Source organism: Echinops telfairi, unplaced genomic scaffold, assembly GCF_000313985.2.
Source record: "Echinops telfairi isolate 266 unplaced genomic scaffold, ASM31398v2 ScPeMD7_2;HRSCAF=8, whole genome shotgun sequence".
In the NCBI taxonomy this organism is placed as follows: Eukaryota; Metazoa; Chordata; class Mammalia; order Afrosoricida; family Tenrecidae; genus Echinops; species Echinops telfairi.
In genome coordinates this window covers 18,557,656-18,571,059 of record NW_022103898.1, presented here as the reverse complement: position 1 = coordinate 18,571,059, position 13,404 = coordinate 18,557,656, and the positions used below count along the sequence as shown (strand labels likewise).

Genomic DNA, 13,404 nt, shown 5'->3' with positions numbered 1-13,404 from the left:
CTGATGGTCTTAGGCAACCCCTGTGAAAGGGTCATTCGACCCTCAAAGGGGTCGCGATCCACAGGTTGAGAACCACTGAGCTAGAGGAATGTTGGTGGTTTGTTGGTGCCTACTGCGCCCTGGCTGGCTTGTCCCTTCCTTGTGACCCTTCTGTGAGAGGATGTCCAATTGTCTACAGATAGGCTTTGGGTCTCCACTCTGATCTCCCTCATTTGCATCAATATGATTGCTTGTTTAGGGTCTTCTGATGCCTGATAGCTGATCCTATTAACACCTTGTGATCACACAGGCTGGTGTGCTTCTATGTGGGCTTTGTTGCTTCCTGCTAGATCGCTGCTTGTTTAACTTCAAGCCTTTAAGACCCCCAGGCGCTATCACCCGTTTTGCTTATGCACCCATTTTGCCTTTAGCGATCTTGTTGGGAAGGTGAGCATCACAGAATGATAGGTTAATAGAACAAAGTGTTGAGGGCGGAGAGGCCCAATGTCCTTCTGCTATCTTGATACTTAACATATAAATATATGTACATAGCCCTATATCCCTATCATTATCTAGTAATATATTTGCATATAAACATGCCTATGCCTATACATATACCTCTATAAATGTTGTTTGCCTCCTAGGTCTTTCCTCTATTTCCTTTTACTTTCCTCTTGCCCCACTATCATGTTTGACCTTCATTTGGCTCTCAGTAATTCCTCACAGCGACATTGCACTTGATCAACCCCACCAGCAAGCCATGATATTTTCAATGGCCTCATATGCATGTCAAGCGGATATTGAACAAGGAGGACTGAAGACCAGAAATGGCCGTTAAAGAAGGCACAGGAGCTCGCCAAGAAGGAAATAGGGTTAGAATTAGGTACACAATAGCACGGGGAGTAGTGGGTCGCCCAGCCAACAGCACCCCTTCCAACAACTACGGTCTTTCAAGCACATCTGGAAAGATTCAGTAGGAAAGACAGCTGATAGGGAGGCCTGTTCAGAGTGATGCCTGCGGCGCGTGCGCACTGCGTTCCTCGGCGCTCCAACCGCTGGGAGGTGATGACTGGGCATCCGGGAAGGCGCGCGGTCCCAGGCAACGCCGTCGAGGGCCGAGTCGTCGATCGGAAGTCCCTTTGCGGCTGCGCTCGGTCCTGGCCGCCCGCTCTCGGGGTCGGCTCTAGGGGGCGCCCTTACAGGAAGTTCCGAGTCGGCCCGGGTGAGCGGCGCCGTTTCCCCGTTACACCTCAGCACTCTCTCGGCGCCGGTGGTCACCGCTCCCCGGTCGCCGCCAGTAGCAGAAGGTACTCGGAACCCGCTGTCGCCACTGTCGCTGCCGGGTCCCCTGGGCCCCCCAGCCGCCGCCATGAAGCTGCGCGTCCGACTTCAGAAGCGGACCTGGCCGCTGGAGTTGCACCAAGAGGCGGCGACGCTGGGGCAGCTGCGCGCACACCTGGGCCAGGTCTCGTTGCCCACCTGGGGGTACAGGTACGCGGGGCGGCCCGGGACGAGGCCCAGCGCGGGGCTTGGGGGGGCATCCGGTGGCGAAGTGAGGGAGGAACGCGGGTCCGTGCGGGCGAGCCTGTGCCCCCCGGGAAGGTGGGTGCCCACTTGTGGCGCCGCGAGGCTGGGGGTCGCGGGTGAGCCGGTGTCTCCGAGCGCTCGCTTGGGTGCGGGGACGCCCGGCGGGGTCACGTGAGCCTTTGGCGTCGCGGGGGCGTCGCCAGCCGAAGCGCCCTTGCGACTGTGACTGTGCGCGGGCGCGGGGCCAGGGCCTGCGGTTGGCGCGTCGGCTTGGGCGCCGGTCCCGGCTGCAGGGAGCCCATGACCCAGCCTCCCGGGGGCTCCGACCCCCTCCTGGGTGAGTGACGGGCCTCGATTTCCTAAGAACCGACCGTCCGCAGGATGTTTTCAATCAAACGTTGGAAACGATGGGCTCGGTTTGGGATAAACCTTTCGAGACCCCGGGGGTTTGAGTTCACGCCCTGCACCTGTTGCAGCGTCTCAGCGCAGATGTTTAAGTACCAGAGCTTAAATACCCGTAGCTTTCGCTGCCCGCCTGGTGGCTTACGCCTTGGGCTGACCACCGCTAGGCCAGCAGTTCGCATCCACCAGACCTTATGTGGAAGAAAGAAGAGGCTTTCTGCCTCCGTAAAGGTTTACAGCCTGGGAAACCCAAGGGGCAGTGCTGCTCTGGTGTCCAGGGTCACTAGGAGTCAGTCGGCGGGTTTGGGGAAGACTGTGAGGATCAGTGTTGCAGGCGCCGGGGTGAGTCCGTTATCTCCCCTGCCAAGTTTCAGACAGTACCGCCGCGGCGCTGGAGGCGTTTGATGTTCTTTTATTTGGGCGAGACGTGGCTTCTTCGTTCAAACTCTGGGCCTGGTAGGTTTAGGACAGTGAAGTGGAGAGGCCCGGGATCCATTTCTGTTAATAATTTATGGGGCTGCTGGAGAGGCGGTTTCGTTTTCTTAGAAGGCCTCCTCAGGGGACAGGGATCGGAGTGGAGGACAAAATAAGGGTGTTTCTGCCTTTTCAGGCAGGGAGCTTGTGAACTTGGAATTGGAGCTAGGACAACATAAAGACATGCCCTGGGGGGCTTTATTTTGGTGTTGGAGGAGTCTTTGAAAGAAAACCTTGTGCATTTAGTGGTTCCTTTTACAAGACTCTCCTGAGCTTCCGGTTTACTTTTAGAGTTGAATAAAGTGAGTCTATAGTATAATTATGCCTTTCCCAAATTAAGACAGTGTTAGATCCAAAGTAAGCCTGTTTCCCTCCCAATTGGAGTGTGGACACACTTCCTTTTAAATATATTAAGCGACAAGCCTGATCCTAGGTAGCATGCACTAAGTCAGTGGTTCTCCACCTGCGGGTCACGACTATCCTTTCCCAGGGGCCACCCAATTCATAACAATAGCAACATGACAGTGATGAAGTAGCAACGAAAATAATTTTCTGGTGGGGGGGGTCACCACAACATGAAGAACTGTATTAAAGGGCATGAGGAAGGTTGAGAACCACTGCATTAAGTGTTTCCTTGTTGCCATCACCTTGCATTTATGTACATATGTATAAATTACTTTTTAACTAGGCAGGGTAATCTGAAGGAGAGGGCACAGAGGAATTCGAAATCTAAAATGACACTAGTTTGCCAAGAGCTGAAGTGAGTTTCTCTTTCAGGTTTGCTGTGACATTCCAGGCTGCCCTGTGTGAAAAAGTCAATTCATTCTCATTGTGTAGTCCGCGGCAGTTTTAAACTGTGCATAGGCGGCTGCTGTTTTAAGTGTCTTCTTCTGAGCAAGTGGATTTGGGCTTGCCCTAAACTATTTGGGAAAAGCCTGTCGTTTTCCTAGAATCTCATTTTCTGGTGAAGTGAAGATGTGAGTTCAGAAAACGGTTTACAGCCGCCCCTTGAAAACAATGTGCTGTTTTATAAATAGCTCTTTCCTTTGTCTAAAGACTGAAGGGAGGCCAGCAGTTTTTATTAAGCAGATACTATTTTCTTTCCCCTTTCTCCCAATGAATACTTGCGCATTCATTCACATTGTACGTGGATGCTGTGGGAGAGTAACCCTTCGAAGTGACAACTGAAGCCGAAATGCACCAAGTTCACACAGAAACGGGGCCTCTTCTGCCAAAGTTGGCCTGGTGTATTCATGGGCAGTTGGCAGCTTTTCAATGTTTTATCAGAACATTTTGAAAACAGCAGCAGAACCACTTGCTTCTCAGAAGCAGAGGTAGTTTTTATTCCAGTAATTTCTCTACCAGTTGCTTTTTTTTTAGATGAGTAAGGGAAAATGGACCAACACGGATGAAAGAAAAACAATAAATGAATTGTTCACTTTTTCAAATACAGTGTTGTAAGCCAGAAAATACCTTTGTTAATGTTTCAAAAACTTGATGAACTCAGCTTTCTGATTGTAAATGATCCCATAAAATCTTTCCCACTGGTTTAATAAGTTATTTCTGACCATTGTGCCATGGCTGTCCTAAAGTCAGATCATGTGTGTTGCAGAAAGAATGGGAGTTCATTGATAGCTTATCGACTTATTTGAGCTCTTAGTTCAGGTGTCCTCAAACTACGGCCCGTGGGCCACATGCGGACATTTATCTGGCCCGCTAGGTGTTTTTGCCCTGTTTTGTTTTTTACTTCAAAATAAGTTATGTGCAGTGTGCATAGGAATTTGTTCACAGTTTTTTTTTTAAAAATTATAGTCCGGCCCTCCAACGGGTCTGAGGGACAGTGAACTGGCCCCCTGTTTAAAAAGTTTGAGGACCCCTGTCTTAGTTTGTTCAGCAGGGAGTTGTTAGATTTTGTTCCATATTGAGATATCAAAAGGCACTGTCAGTAAGAAGGGTGTATTTGTCATCCACAGGCTTTCAAAAAATTGACAGCTATCGAGTTGATGCCGACTCATAGTGACACTATCGGACAGGGTAGAACTGCCCCTGTGGGTTCCCGAGACTGTAGCTCTTTACAGGAACAGAAAGCCTCATCTTTCTCTCTTGAAGTGGCTGGTGGATTAGAATTGCTGACCTTGTGGTTAATAGTTCAATACTTAACCCCCTTGTCACCAGGGCTCTCCTCCATGTAACACTTAAAAGAGAAAAATGCTGCTGGTTAAACTGCCATGTTGGGAATTTGAAGCAAGAGCACAATTCCCAAGATGTTAATAAAATGTATAAAAAAAATAAAATGTGCTTATGATTTAGACACAGACAAGTAATAAGAAATTACAATGTATCAATTCCTCAAGCTAGTCATTAGAAGTCTGTACCCTAGGTACTTGATAAGAACAGCTAGTTTTGATACTTTTCTCCAAACCTTGGCCTGTTCTGGGGGGGCAGGTGGTGGTGGTGTTGGCTTTATTGCTTGGTTCTTCTTGGGCCATTCAATATACCAAATGTACGCTGGAGAGTAATGGTCACAGGTAGCCCTTACCGTCCTTATCCGTCTTTCTTGGCAGTTCTGATACCCGGTTTGCAATTACGTTGAACAACAAGGATGTCCTCACTGGAGATGAAGAGACCTTGGCTTCCTTTGGGATTGTTTCTGGGGACTTGCTATGTTTGGTTCTTGAAGATGCCATTCCAGCACCTAACTTGCCTTCATCCACAGATTCAGAGCATTCCTCACTCCAGAATAACGACCAAGCCCCTTTGGCCGCCAGCTCCACCCCACCCAGCGTACCTGATGAACAACTGAGTGATTCGTCCCAAGGACTGGCAGCCCAGTCTGGTGTCGGCAATGGCGACAGTGTGGTGAGTGCTAATGACCAAGCCACGAACTCCACTGGTTAATAAATCAAGCTGAATGCGTCAGTTGAATTCTATACCAGTCAGGGTAATGATGTGTAGGTTCCATATTACATCCCACATAGTACTCCAGTATATCTGGGTTTTAACCCCCTTTTTTGATTGTTTTGTTCTGACACACCTTGAAGATAATTAGCCCTCTGCTAACGTCACTCATTGCCTCTTAAGCTCATGATTCCCACTTTGGTCTCGTGTACTTAGTAAAGCAAGGTGAAGCAAACCTGCTGCTGTGGCATGGACCCCGACTCCTGGCCACTCCCTGTGTCTCGACCACTGTAGTCTTTCCAGAAGCAATAGCCAGGCTTTGCTCTGCAGCACCACTTTGTGGGTTCGTAGCTGAGGGCTTGACTGAGCCACCCAGGGACCTTACTAAGGGAATAGCAAACCCCAACCCACTGCCCTCAGGTTGAATTCAAGTCATAGTGACCTTCCAGGACAGAGTAGGACTGCTCTGGAGGGGTTCTGAAGCTGGCTTCCCCCTTTCTCTCTCTGGGAGCTGGTAGACTTGAACCATCGACCTCTTGTGTAGCAGCTGAGCACTCTGACCACTGCATACCAGGACTCAATGCCTCCCAGTTGTTGGAGAGATGGAATTAAAAGGGGTTAGGTTTTTGTTTCTGGTGAACTTTTTGAAGCCCCTTGAGACAATCCGTGGTTTTCTACGTGGACTTCAGGGCATTGACACCTGGAGAGAGACACTTTCCGCCGCTGTCTGTCCAACACAGATTGGGAAATAGTGTGCCGCGTTGTGACCCACTGCCTCGCTCTACTGTGTCCTGAGCTCATGGCCTTGGGTGATTTTCCACTTTCCTTTCACCCAGCCCTTAGACAGCCTGCAGTGTCTGTGCCCCAGTCACTTTGCATGGTGCTCCCTGTGCTTTAGTAACTGTCTCATGGGTATGCTCATGATTTTTGAGGTGCAGAAGCCATAATAGCCCCAGTCCCCCCCTACCACCCCCTCCCCCCCTCCACATTTTACAGAGGAGGGAAAGCCACCTCCTGATTTTCAAGGCTTTCTGAAAACTTTGCCTGCTCATCTTTCTCAGATTAGCTTCTGCTTTTCCATCCTGTAAACAATCGTCTCCCGTTAGAGCAGACTCCCTGCCAGTTTTCCTGTGCCACCCAGCCAGCCATGTGTGCCCACGTGCATGCCCGTACATGCCTATTGTTCCATGCCGTTGAGTGAGTTCCGCCCACTTGCAGTCTGGTATGGCCCCAGCCTCACAGTTGTTCCCTTGGAGCCCATTGTGGCAGCCACTCTGTCAGTCCCTCTCTCCGAGGGTCTCGTGTTGAGCTGAGGCTCTGCTTTACCAAACGTGATGTCCTTTTCCAGGGACCAGTCTCTCCTGATAACATGCCCAAAGTGGGCGAGGTGAAGCCTCGCCTGTTGCTTCTAAGGGGCAGGCTGACTGTACGCCTTCCTAGGCAGATGTGTTCGTTGGCAGCCCACCGTACTTTCAGTATTCTTCTCCAGCCCTTTGTTCAATGCAGCGATTCCATTCTTCTGCTGTCTTATTCATTAGTGCCTGTTTTCATACGTCTGCTCCGTCACCTATTTCTAGCAGTGCAAAAATCCTTGCCAACTTTAAACCTAACCCATTGCCATTTTTTAAAGAAATGGGGATGAATCTAAAATTCCATTTTAGAATCTTTTATTGATAGATGCGCTCATGGATCCCTTCTGGGGCACACCTGGGCACAGTTCACCTGGCCCAATAAACGATGGACCTTTCCATACCGCATGTGATCGTTTCTTTGCTAGTGTACTTTTGAAGACTTGAACACTAGGTAATAGTGTCTCAAGTAATTTTATTTCTTAGATGAATTTCATTTAAGTACTGTTATTTTTTAAAAGCATGGTTATATCCTAAGACTTAGTAGGGGGTTTCAAAAGGCTTGTGGAAAATGGCAGTAAAGACAGTGGAATTTTTTCATGAAGGCTTGAAGGCCCCTTGTGTGCACCTGACCCAAACCAAACCCACTCCCATCAAGTTGATGCTGAATTACATCAATCCTATAACTCACTGCCGTCAGTCGACACCAACTCTTAACGACCCTCCCTATAAGGATGGTAGAAAGCCCCTTCTTTCTCCCAAAGGCTGATGGTGTTATCAAACTGCAGACCTTGTGATTTGCGGCCTAATGCGTAACCACTGTGCCACTAGTGCTCCTATAGGGTGCTGTAAAATCTTAGTGAAACTTATTAGATGATGCTGTGTATTCTTGAAACAGTAGAATCGGCTAAGTAAGCGGAATGGAATGTGTTGTCCTTGTTTGATCACATTGAATTGTCCCCACCTCATGGTGACTGTTGCGCGGCAGAGGGAAACATTGCCATGTGCCGCACCAGCCTCAGGTGCCTTGTCTGAGCCCGTCACTGCAGTCTGGGTCAGTCCATCTTGTGGAGGCTCGTCCTCTTTTTCACTGACCCTCCACTTGACCAGGCATCCTGTCCTTTCCCAGAGCACTCATCACAGTTCAGGATAGAAAACGCAGTACAGCCAGAAGACTCGGCCTAATGTGTCCGCTATTGTCCTTGTCCTTTTCAGCCAGGTCCTAGTCAAAATGTCGAAGAGGAGCCAGTTGAAGATGCTGTGGGTATGGGAGTGGGCACCGGTTTCTGCCCCTCAGAGCCAATGCTCTGCAGCGAGGCGGTGGAAGGGCGAGTGCCTCATTCACTGGACACCCTGTATTATGCTGCTGACTGCTCTAATGCCAACGATGCCTTGATCGTGTTGATCCATCTGCTTATGTTGGAGTCGGGCTACATTCCGCAGGTAAGCACCGCGAGCAGAGTGCTGGCGTGCCTTTCCCAGTGTGAAAGGGACATGCCGATAAGTACAAGGGTGAGTCAAAAAGCATTGCAACCAGGCTTCTAGTTCATGTGTGCACAGGTTTCTCCCGAACATGTGTCTTTAAACATGCCTCTGCATTCAGTGGGTAGTATAGACTTTCAGTAACACACTTGTCTTGGTCTCATTTTAGTGCCTTCCCAAAACCCCAGGAGCGTTGAGTCACACCCTCTCTGCGTTTTTCCCGAAGCTGTAAATCTTTCTAGGAGCAGACAGCCCCGTCTTTCCCCTGTGGAGGAGCTGGTGTGTTTGAACCCTGGACTCTGGCTCAGCAGTCTACTGCTTACCCTGCAGTGCCACCCAGACTCCTTTTCACAAAGAGAAGTCTAATCCAAACAGTGGCTCCCTAGGGGATCTGCCCAGGGGACCAGGAACGTTAAGGCAGAGAGGTCAGGTCAGAGGTTATGGGGGAGGTCTCGGGGGGGCTGTTATTTGGGACCCCTCAGGGGACTCGTGATAGATTTTCTCAGAGGATACAGGATGATCATGAGGACTTACTCTACAGGTATTTTTAGAAAATCAAAAACTGCATTGGTGAGAAAAAGGCCAGGAAAGTTGTGCTTAGGAATTTCCCATCATGACAGTGCACCTGCTCAGTCTTGGAAGCTGGCCAGGCCTGGCCTGTGAGAGTTTTCTCTGGAACCCCAACTCCCTCTCCTGCAGTCCTCATCTTGCCCCTTCAGCTTTCTGTGTTTCCTGAAACGCAAAGAACGTTGCAGAGGAACACGTGTTTTGTTGTTAATGAATTGTGCTTGGGCAGGGAATGAAGAACAGGTAGCACAGTGACAGGCATACGCTCCACTCGTCAGTGCCTCCATCCATTTTTTCCTCCTTTCTTTCACCAGTCGTTAGTAGTGTTGTGGTGTTGATAGTTGTGGGAAGGAAGACAAAAAATATGTATGAGAACCTGTAGGTACAGTGTGGTTACTGGGTCTAGATTGGGCATTAAATTAGACAGCTGCCTCTTTTATGGGATGAAATTCCAGTACCTCAGTAAGACTCGGGAAGGGGGACTTTGTTCTTACACTGTCCTTATCTTCCTTCATTCCTCTGGGGGTCTTATAAAAAAATGCAGATTGATTTCCCAAGTCAGGGATTGGGCCTGAGGCTGTTTGAGCTCCCCCAGGAAACATGCTGCTGGTCTGTGGGCCAGGCTGTTCTTAGCAGAGGTGTGGAGTTAGCTCACTGGCTCCTGCAACATGCATGTGCGGGACTGTCCTCATCCACAAAGGAGCCCTTAAGTGGGAGGAGGAAGACAGATCAAGGGCTCTTTGTATTAGGACGAGTGACATACTAGAAGTTTGTGATCATGAGCGCATGAGCAGGACGTATGAGAATGAACGAGAAGCTAGAGTGTTACTGTTCTGTTTTGAGGGCTTCACAAAGGAAGCACTGGGGCCCTGCTTAATGAACGTGACTGTCCTTGATTTGGGACCTTGCTTTAATGAGGGTGACTTTCATAGATTTGGGGCCTTGAATGCCACTTTGCTAGGCAGAGAACTGTCTTTAAAGAGAGGCATTCCTCCCTAATTTATTGATATTATCCATGTGAAAATCCTTGTGGAGGTTGACAGAGCTGGTCATCAGTTTCATGGTCAACAGTTTGGACACACTCTGTGTCATCTCATTGATTGCCGTCCCTTGGATGTAACACCGTGGATGCCACTTCCTCCCCGTGTTTCTTGTTTCCCATCCCCCTTTCCTAGCCCTTCGGAACCTTGTCCTTGGGTCAGCACTGCCCTTTTGCTCCCAAGTGGCTGATTATTCCCAGGTGTTCACACCTCTCTAGTACTGTTGTGCTCTTCATAGACCTGCTGTTCATTGGCTGGAAATCGAGCCTCAAGGGTGATTAAGGGCCATACTCTCCGAGGCTCCCCTAGTCTCTGTCTCAACAACGTTTTGATAGAAGAATGCCAGACTCCTCCCCTCCGCTAGTAATCCTGTTGGGGACTGGCTCTGTGGAACCCTGGTGCAGCACTCAGCTGCTCAACAGTCAGTCAGCGGTTTGAATCCATGGGCTGTTGCTCAGAAGAAAGATGAGGCAGTCCTTGAAAACTCTGAGGAACAGTTCCTAGCCTGTCCGACAGGGTCACCACGAGTCAGAACCGACTCACTGGCCACGGGTATTTTAGTGTCCAGTGTTATTTCTAGACCACTTGGGGGCCTGCTCCATTTTTAGTCTCCTTGAAAGTAAGGCTTTCCTTCATTGCTTGTCTTCCCTTTCTTTTCGTTGGCCAGGGGACGGAGACCAAGGCCACATCCATGCCGGAGGACTGGAAGGCCGGGGGCGTGTACAAGCTGCAGTACACGCACCCCCTCTGCAACGGCGGCCTGGCTGCTCTCACCTGTGTGCCTTTGGGAAACCTCATCGTCATAAATGGTGATTGCCCGGCAGTCCTGCCCTTTGTCCTTTCTCTCCACATGTTTTCTAGGCCCCTCAGCCGGTGGCTGTCAGGATCCATGGCCACTGAGAACCCAGCGTCTGAGAGATGATAGGCCACAGGCCCACCCCCTGTGGGGACCAACAGCCTACCTCCTGGATGGCTGACCTTGTAAAATGCTACTTATTGTTTGCTCCCATTTCTCTCTTTTTTCTTTTGTAGTGGAAGTTGTTAAGGACACAAGCAGGGGAAGCTTTCACTGGGCACCAAGTTGTGAGACTAGCAGTGGGATGGGTCTGTTGCTTATGAACTCTGGAAGAGACTTCTTCCTCTACCTTCTGGGTGTTCTTATTCTTATGTTTAAACCAGAGAAATGATGAGAATGGGGGTCACAGGGGTCCTTTTCATCCAGTTGCATCACTGAGCAGTTGGGCGCGACAACCCCAAGGGTTCAGAGGCCTCGGTATGTGTGTGTTTGGTCACCATCCCCGTCCTTGCTTAAGTCACTTGGAATAAAGAGTTCCTTTCTCTCTCTGTGTGTGTGTGTATTAAAACATTTTCCTTGAGAGACCGTGCAGTCCCTCTCTGTATTTTCTTCGAGCTCAGAGGCCGTCCCAGTGGCCTGTGGGAAAGCCTGGTGGTCTGTCGGACACCGTCAGAGGGCCTGGGCATGCTCCTGGTGTTGGGTGTTTGTCTTGGCGCTTCATCCTCTTCACTGGGCAAGGTGGCGTGGCAAGCCTGGCACAGCTCATTTTGTTTTGAAGCAAAGGCCCCCTCTCTTGGCTGTGTCTTAGGCCACTGGCCTGCAGCACAGCTCTCTCGGTGCCTGGAGTCTGCTGAGATGGAAGCAAGGGGCTGCTGACTTGACCCCGAGCCCCCACTGCAGCCTCGGCCAGCAGCACGGGCTTTTCGTTACTGACCTCCCATGTTCGGTTTGTTTGAAGAAATGTTTGTTTTTTTATATGCTGAAATTTATTTTGAAAGCTACCTACTTGAATGCCCCTCCCTTACCCTTAATCTTTGAAAGGAATGAAGTGGAGTTTTTCAGTGACAGTCCCTATGGTTTCCTCTCAATCAGTGGGTTCTTGGATTCTCGTTAGGAAGGTCAGCCCAGCCAGCTTTGGTGGGCCTGCTTGTCAGCACATGACTGTCACACCAGCTCCTCAGCCAGTTTGTCACAAATCTCGACTGTCGCTTTCAGGTGGGCATTCCTGGGCCGAGTGCCAGCCGTCATCGGACCGTACTGCTGTAGCTTGTCGTCACTGTACGCCGGAAATGAGCAAATAGTGGGTGTGAGGTGGGAATTTCTACAGAAGTACTGTAACAACATTTGATTCATAACCTTTGCTCCTTACTTTCAGGATTGATAATGTAAAGAGAGTGACTACTAAATATCTTGATGGTTTCTTTTGTTTTTCATTTCAAGCTTGCACTTTTTTTGGTGTGGTAGGTGAAATTTTACAGAGCAAAGTCATTCCGCGTTCAAGAGTTCATGGCTATAATGTGTTCCACAACACTGGTTGCATTTCCCACACCGAGTCAGCACCGGGTTTCTGCCCTGGGCTCTTTGTTTCTGTCTGAATTTTCTACCCCTTCCTTCCTTCTCATCTTTGCTTTTGGACACATGTCCTTTTGATCCTGTGTAATGGATTACTCTAAGGAACTTGTTCCTCTGGGGGGGAAAGGGGTGTGTCCCTGTTACAGTTCACTTTATGGGTCCGCCTTTTGCTTGCCTGAAGGGGGTTCTCCTGGGATGACTCCGGCTCCAGGTCTGAGGGGTGTTTCCGGGTCATCGTCTCGGTTCCATCTCGCCTCTGTCAGGCCCGCGAGGCTGGTCTTTTCCGTGAATTTGATTTCTGTTTGACATTTTCTTCTTCTCTGTCTGGACCCTCTCTGTTTTGATTCAGTCAGAACGATCGGCCTTGGTAGCTGGACAGCATCGAGCTTTCTCCGATTGTGGTTCATGTGGCCTCTTAGACCCTTGGACTGAATGTCTCCTCCAGTCTTTGAGTTTTCTCCACTCTCCTCTACTCCAGATGGAGAGAGACCAGTAGTTGCATCTTCAGTGGCCTCGTGCAGGCTTTGACAACCTCAGGTGCTGCTCATCCCAGGAGGATGCAGAGCATTGTGTTTATGAACAAACACTATTGTACTAATTGACACAGTTGTCCCGAGTGTTTGCGCTTAAGGACTCCGTCCTGCAAGGCGTTTGACTCTGAGCAGTTCCCATGACTGGGCTCTGTATGCGATCGGATCCATTGGTAGTAATAGACATGCGGTGCCTACGATGATGTATGTAGAAATAGGATCCATTGGTAATAATAGACATGCAGTGCCTACGATGATGTATGTAGAAATAGGATCCATTGGTAATAATAGACATGCGGTGCCTACGATTATGTATATAGAAATAGGATCCATTGGTAATAATAGACATGCGGTGCCTACAATTATGTATATAGAAATAGGATCCATTGATAATAATAGACATGCGGTGCCTACGATTATGTATATAGAAATAGGATCCATTGATAATAATAGACATGCGGTGCCTACGATTATGTATGTAGAAATAGGATCCATTGGTAATAATAGACATGCAGTGCCTACAGTTATGTATATAGAAATAGGATCCATTGGTAATAATAGACATGCGGTGCCTACGATTATGTATATAGAAATAGGATCCATTGATAATAATAGACATGCGGTGCCTACAATGATGTATATAGAAATAGGATCCATTGGTAATAATAGACATGCGGTGCCTACAGTTAGGTGTGTAGAAATAGGATCCATTGATAATAATAGACATGCAGTGCCTACAGTTAATGTATGTAGAAATAGGATCCATTGATAATAATAGACATGCAGTG

General features: G+C 49.0%; 1 protein-coding gene across 2 annotated transcripts in view; it reads left to right on the top strand.

Moving 5' to 3' along the window:
• Window positions 1-1,207: 1,207 nt before the first annotated feature.
• Window positions 1,208-13,404, top strand: part of FBXO7 (F-box protein 7) — a 27,719-nt gene continuing 15,522 nt past the window's right edge. The window contains exons 1-4 of one of the 2 annotated variants that reach the window (XM_045290534.1): window positions 1,208-1,470; window positions 4,947-5,241; window positions 7,845-8,072; window positions 10,386-10,527. In XM_045290534.1, coding sequence (XP_045146469.1) covers window positions 1,349-1,470; window positions 4,947-5,241; window positions 7,845-8,072; window positions 10,386-10,527 — 787 coding nt within the window. In that variant the 5' untranslated portion in view covers window positions 1,208-1,348. Of the gene's footprint in view, window positions 1,471-1,771; window positions 1,844-4,946; window positions 5,242-7,844; window positions 8,073-10,385; window positions 10,528-13,404 lie in introns of those variants that run through there. The other variant, XM_045290535.1, reaches the window with a different exon arrangement.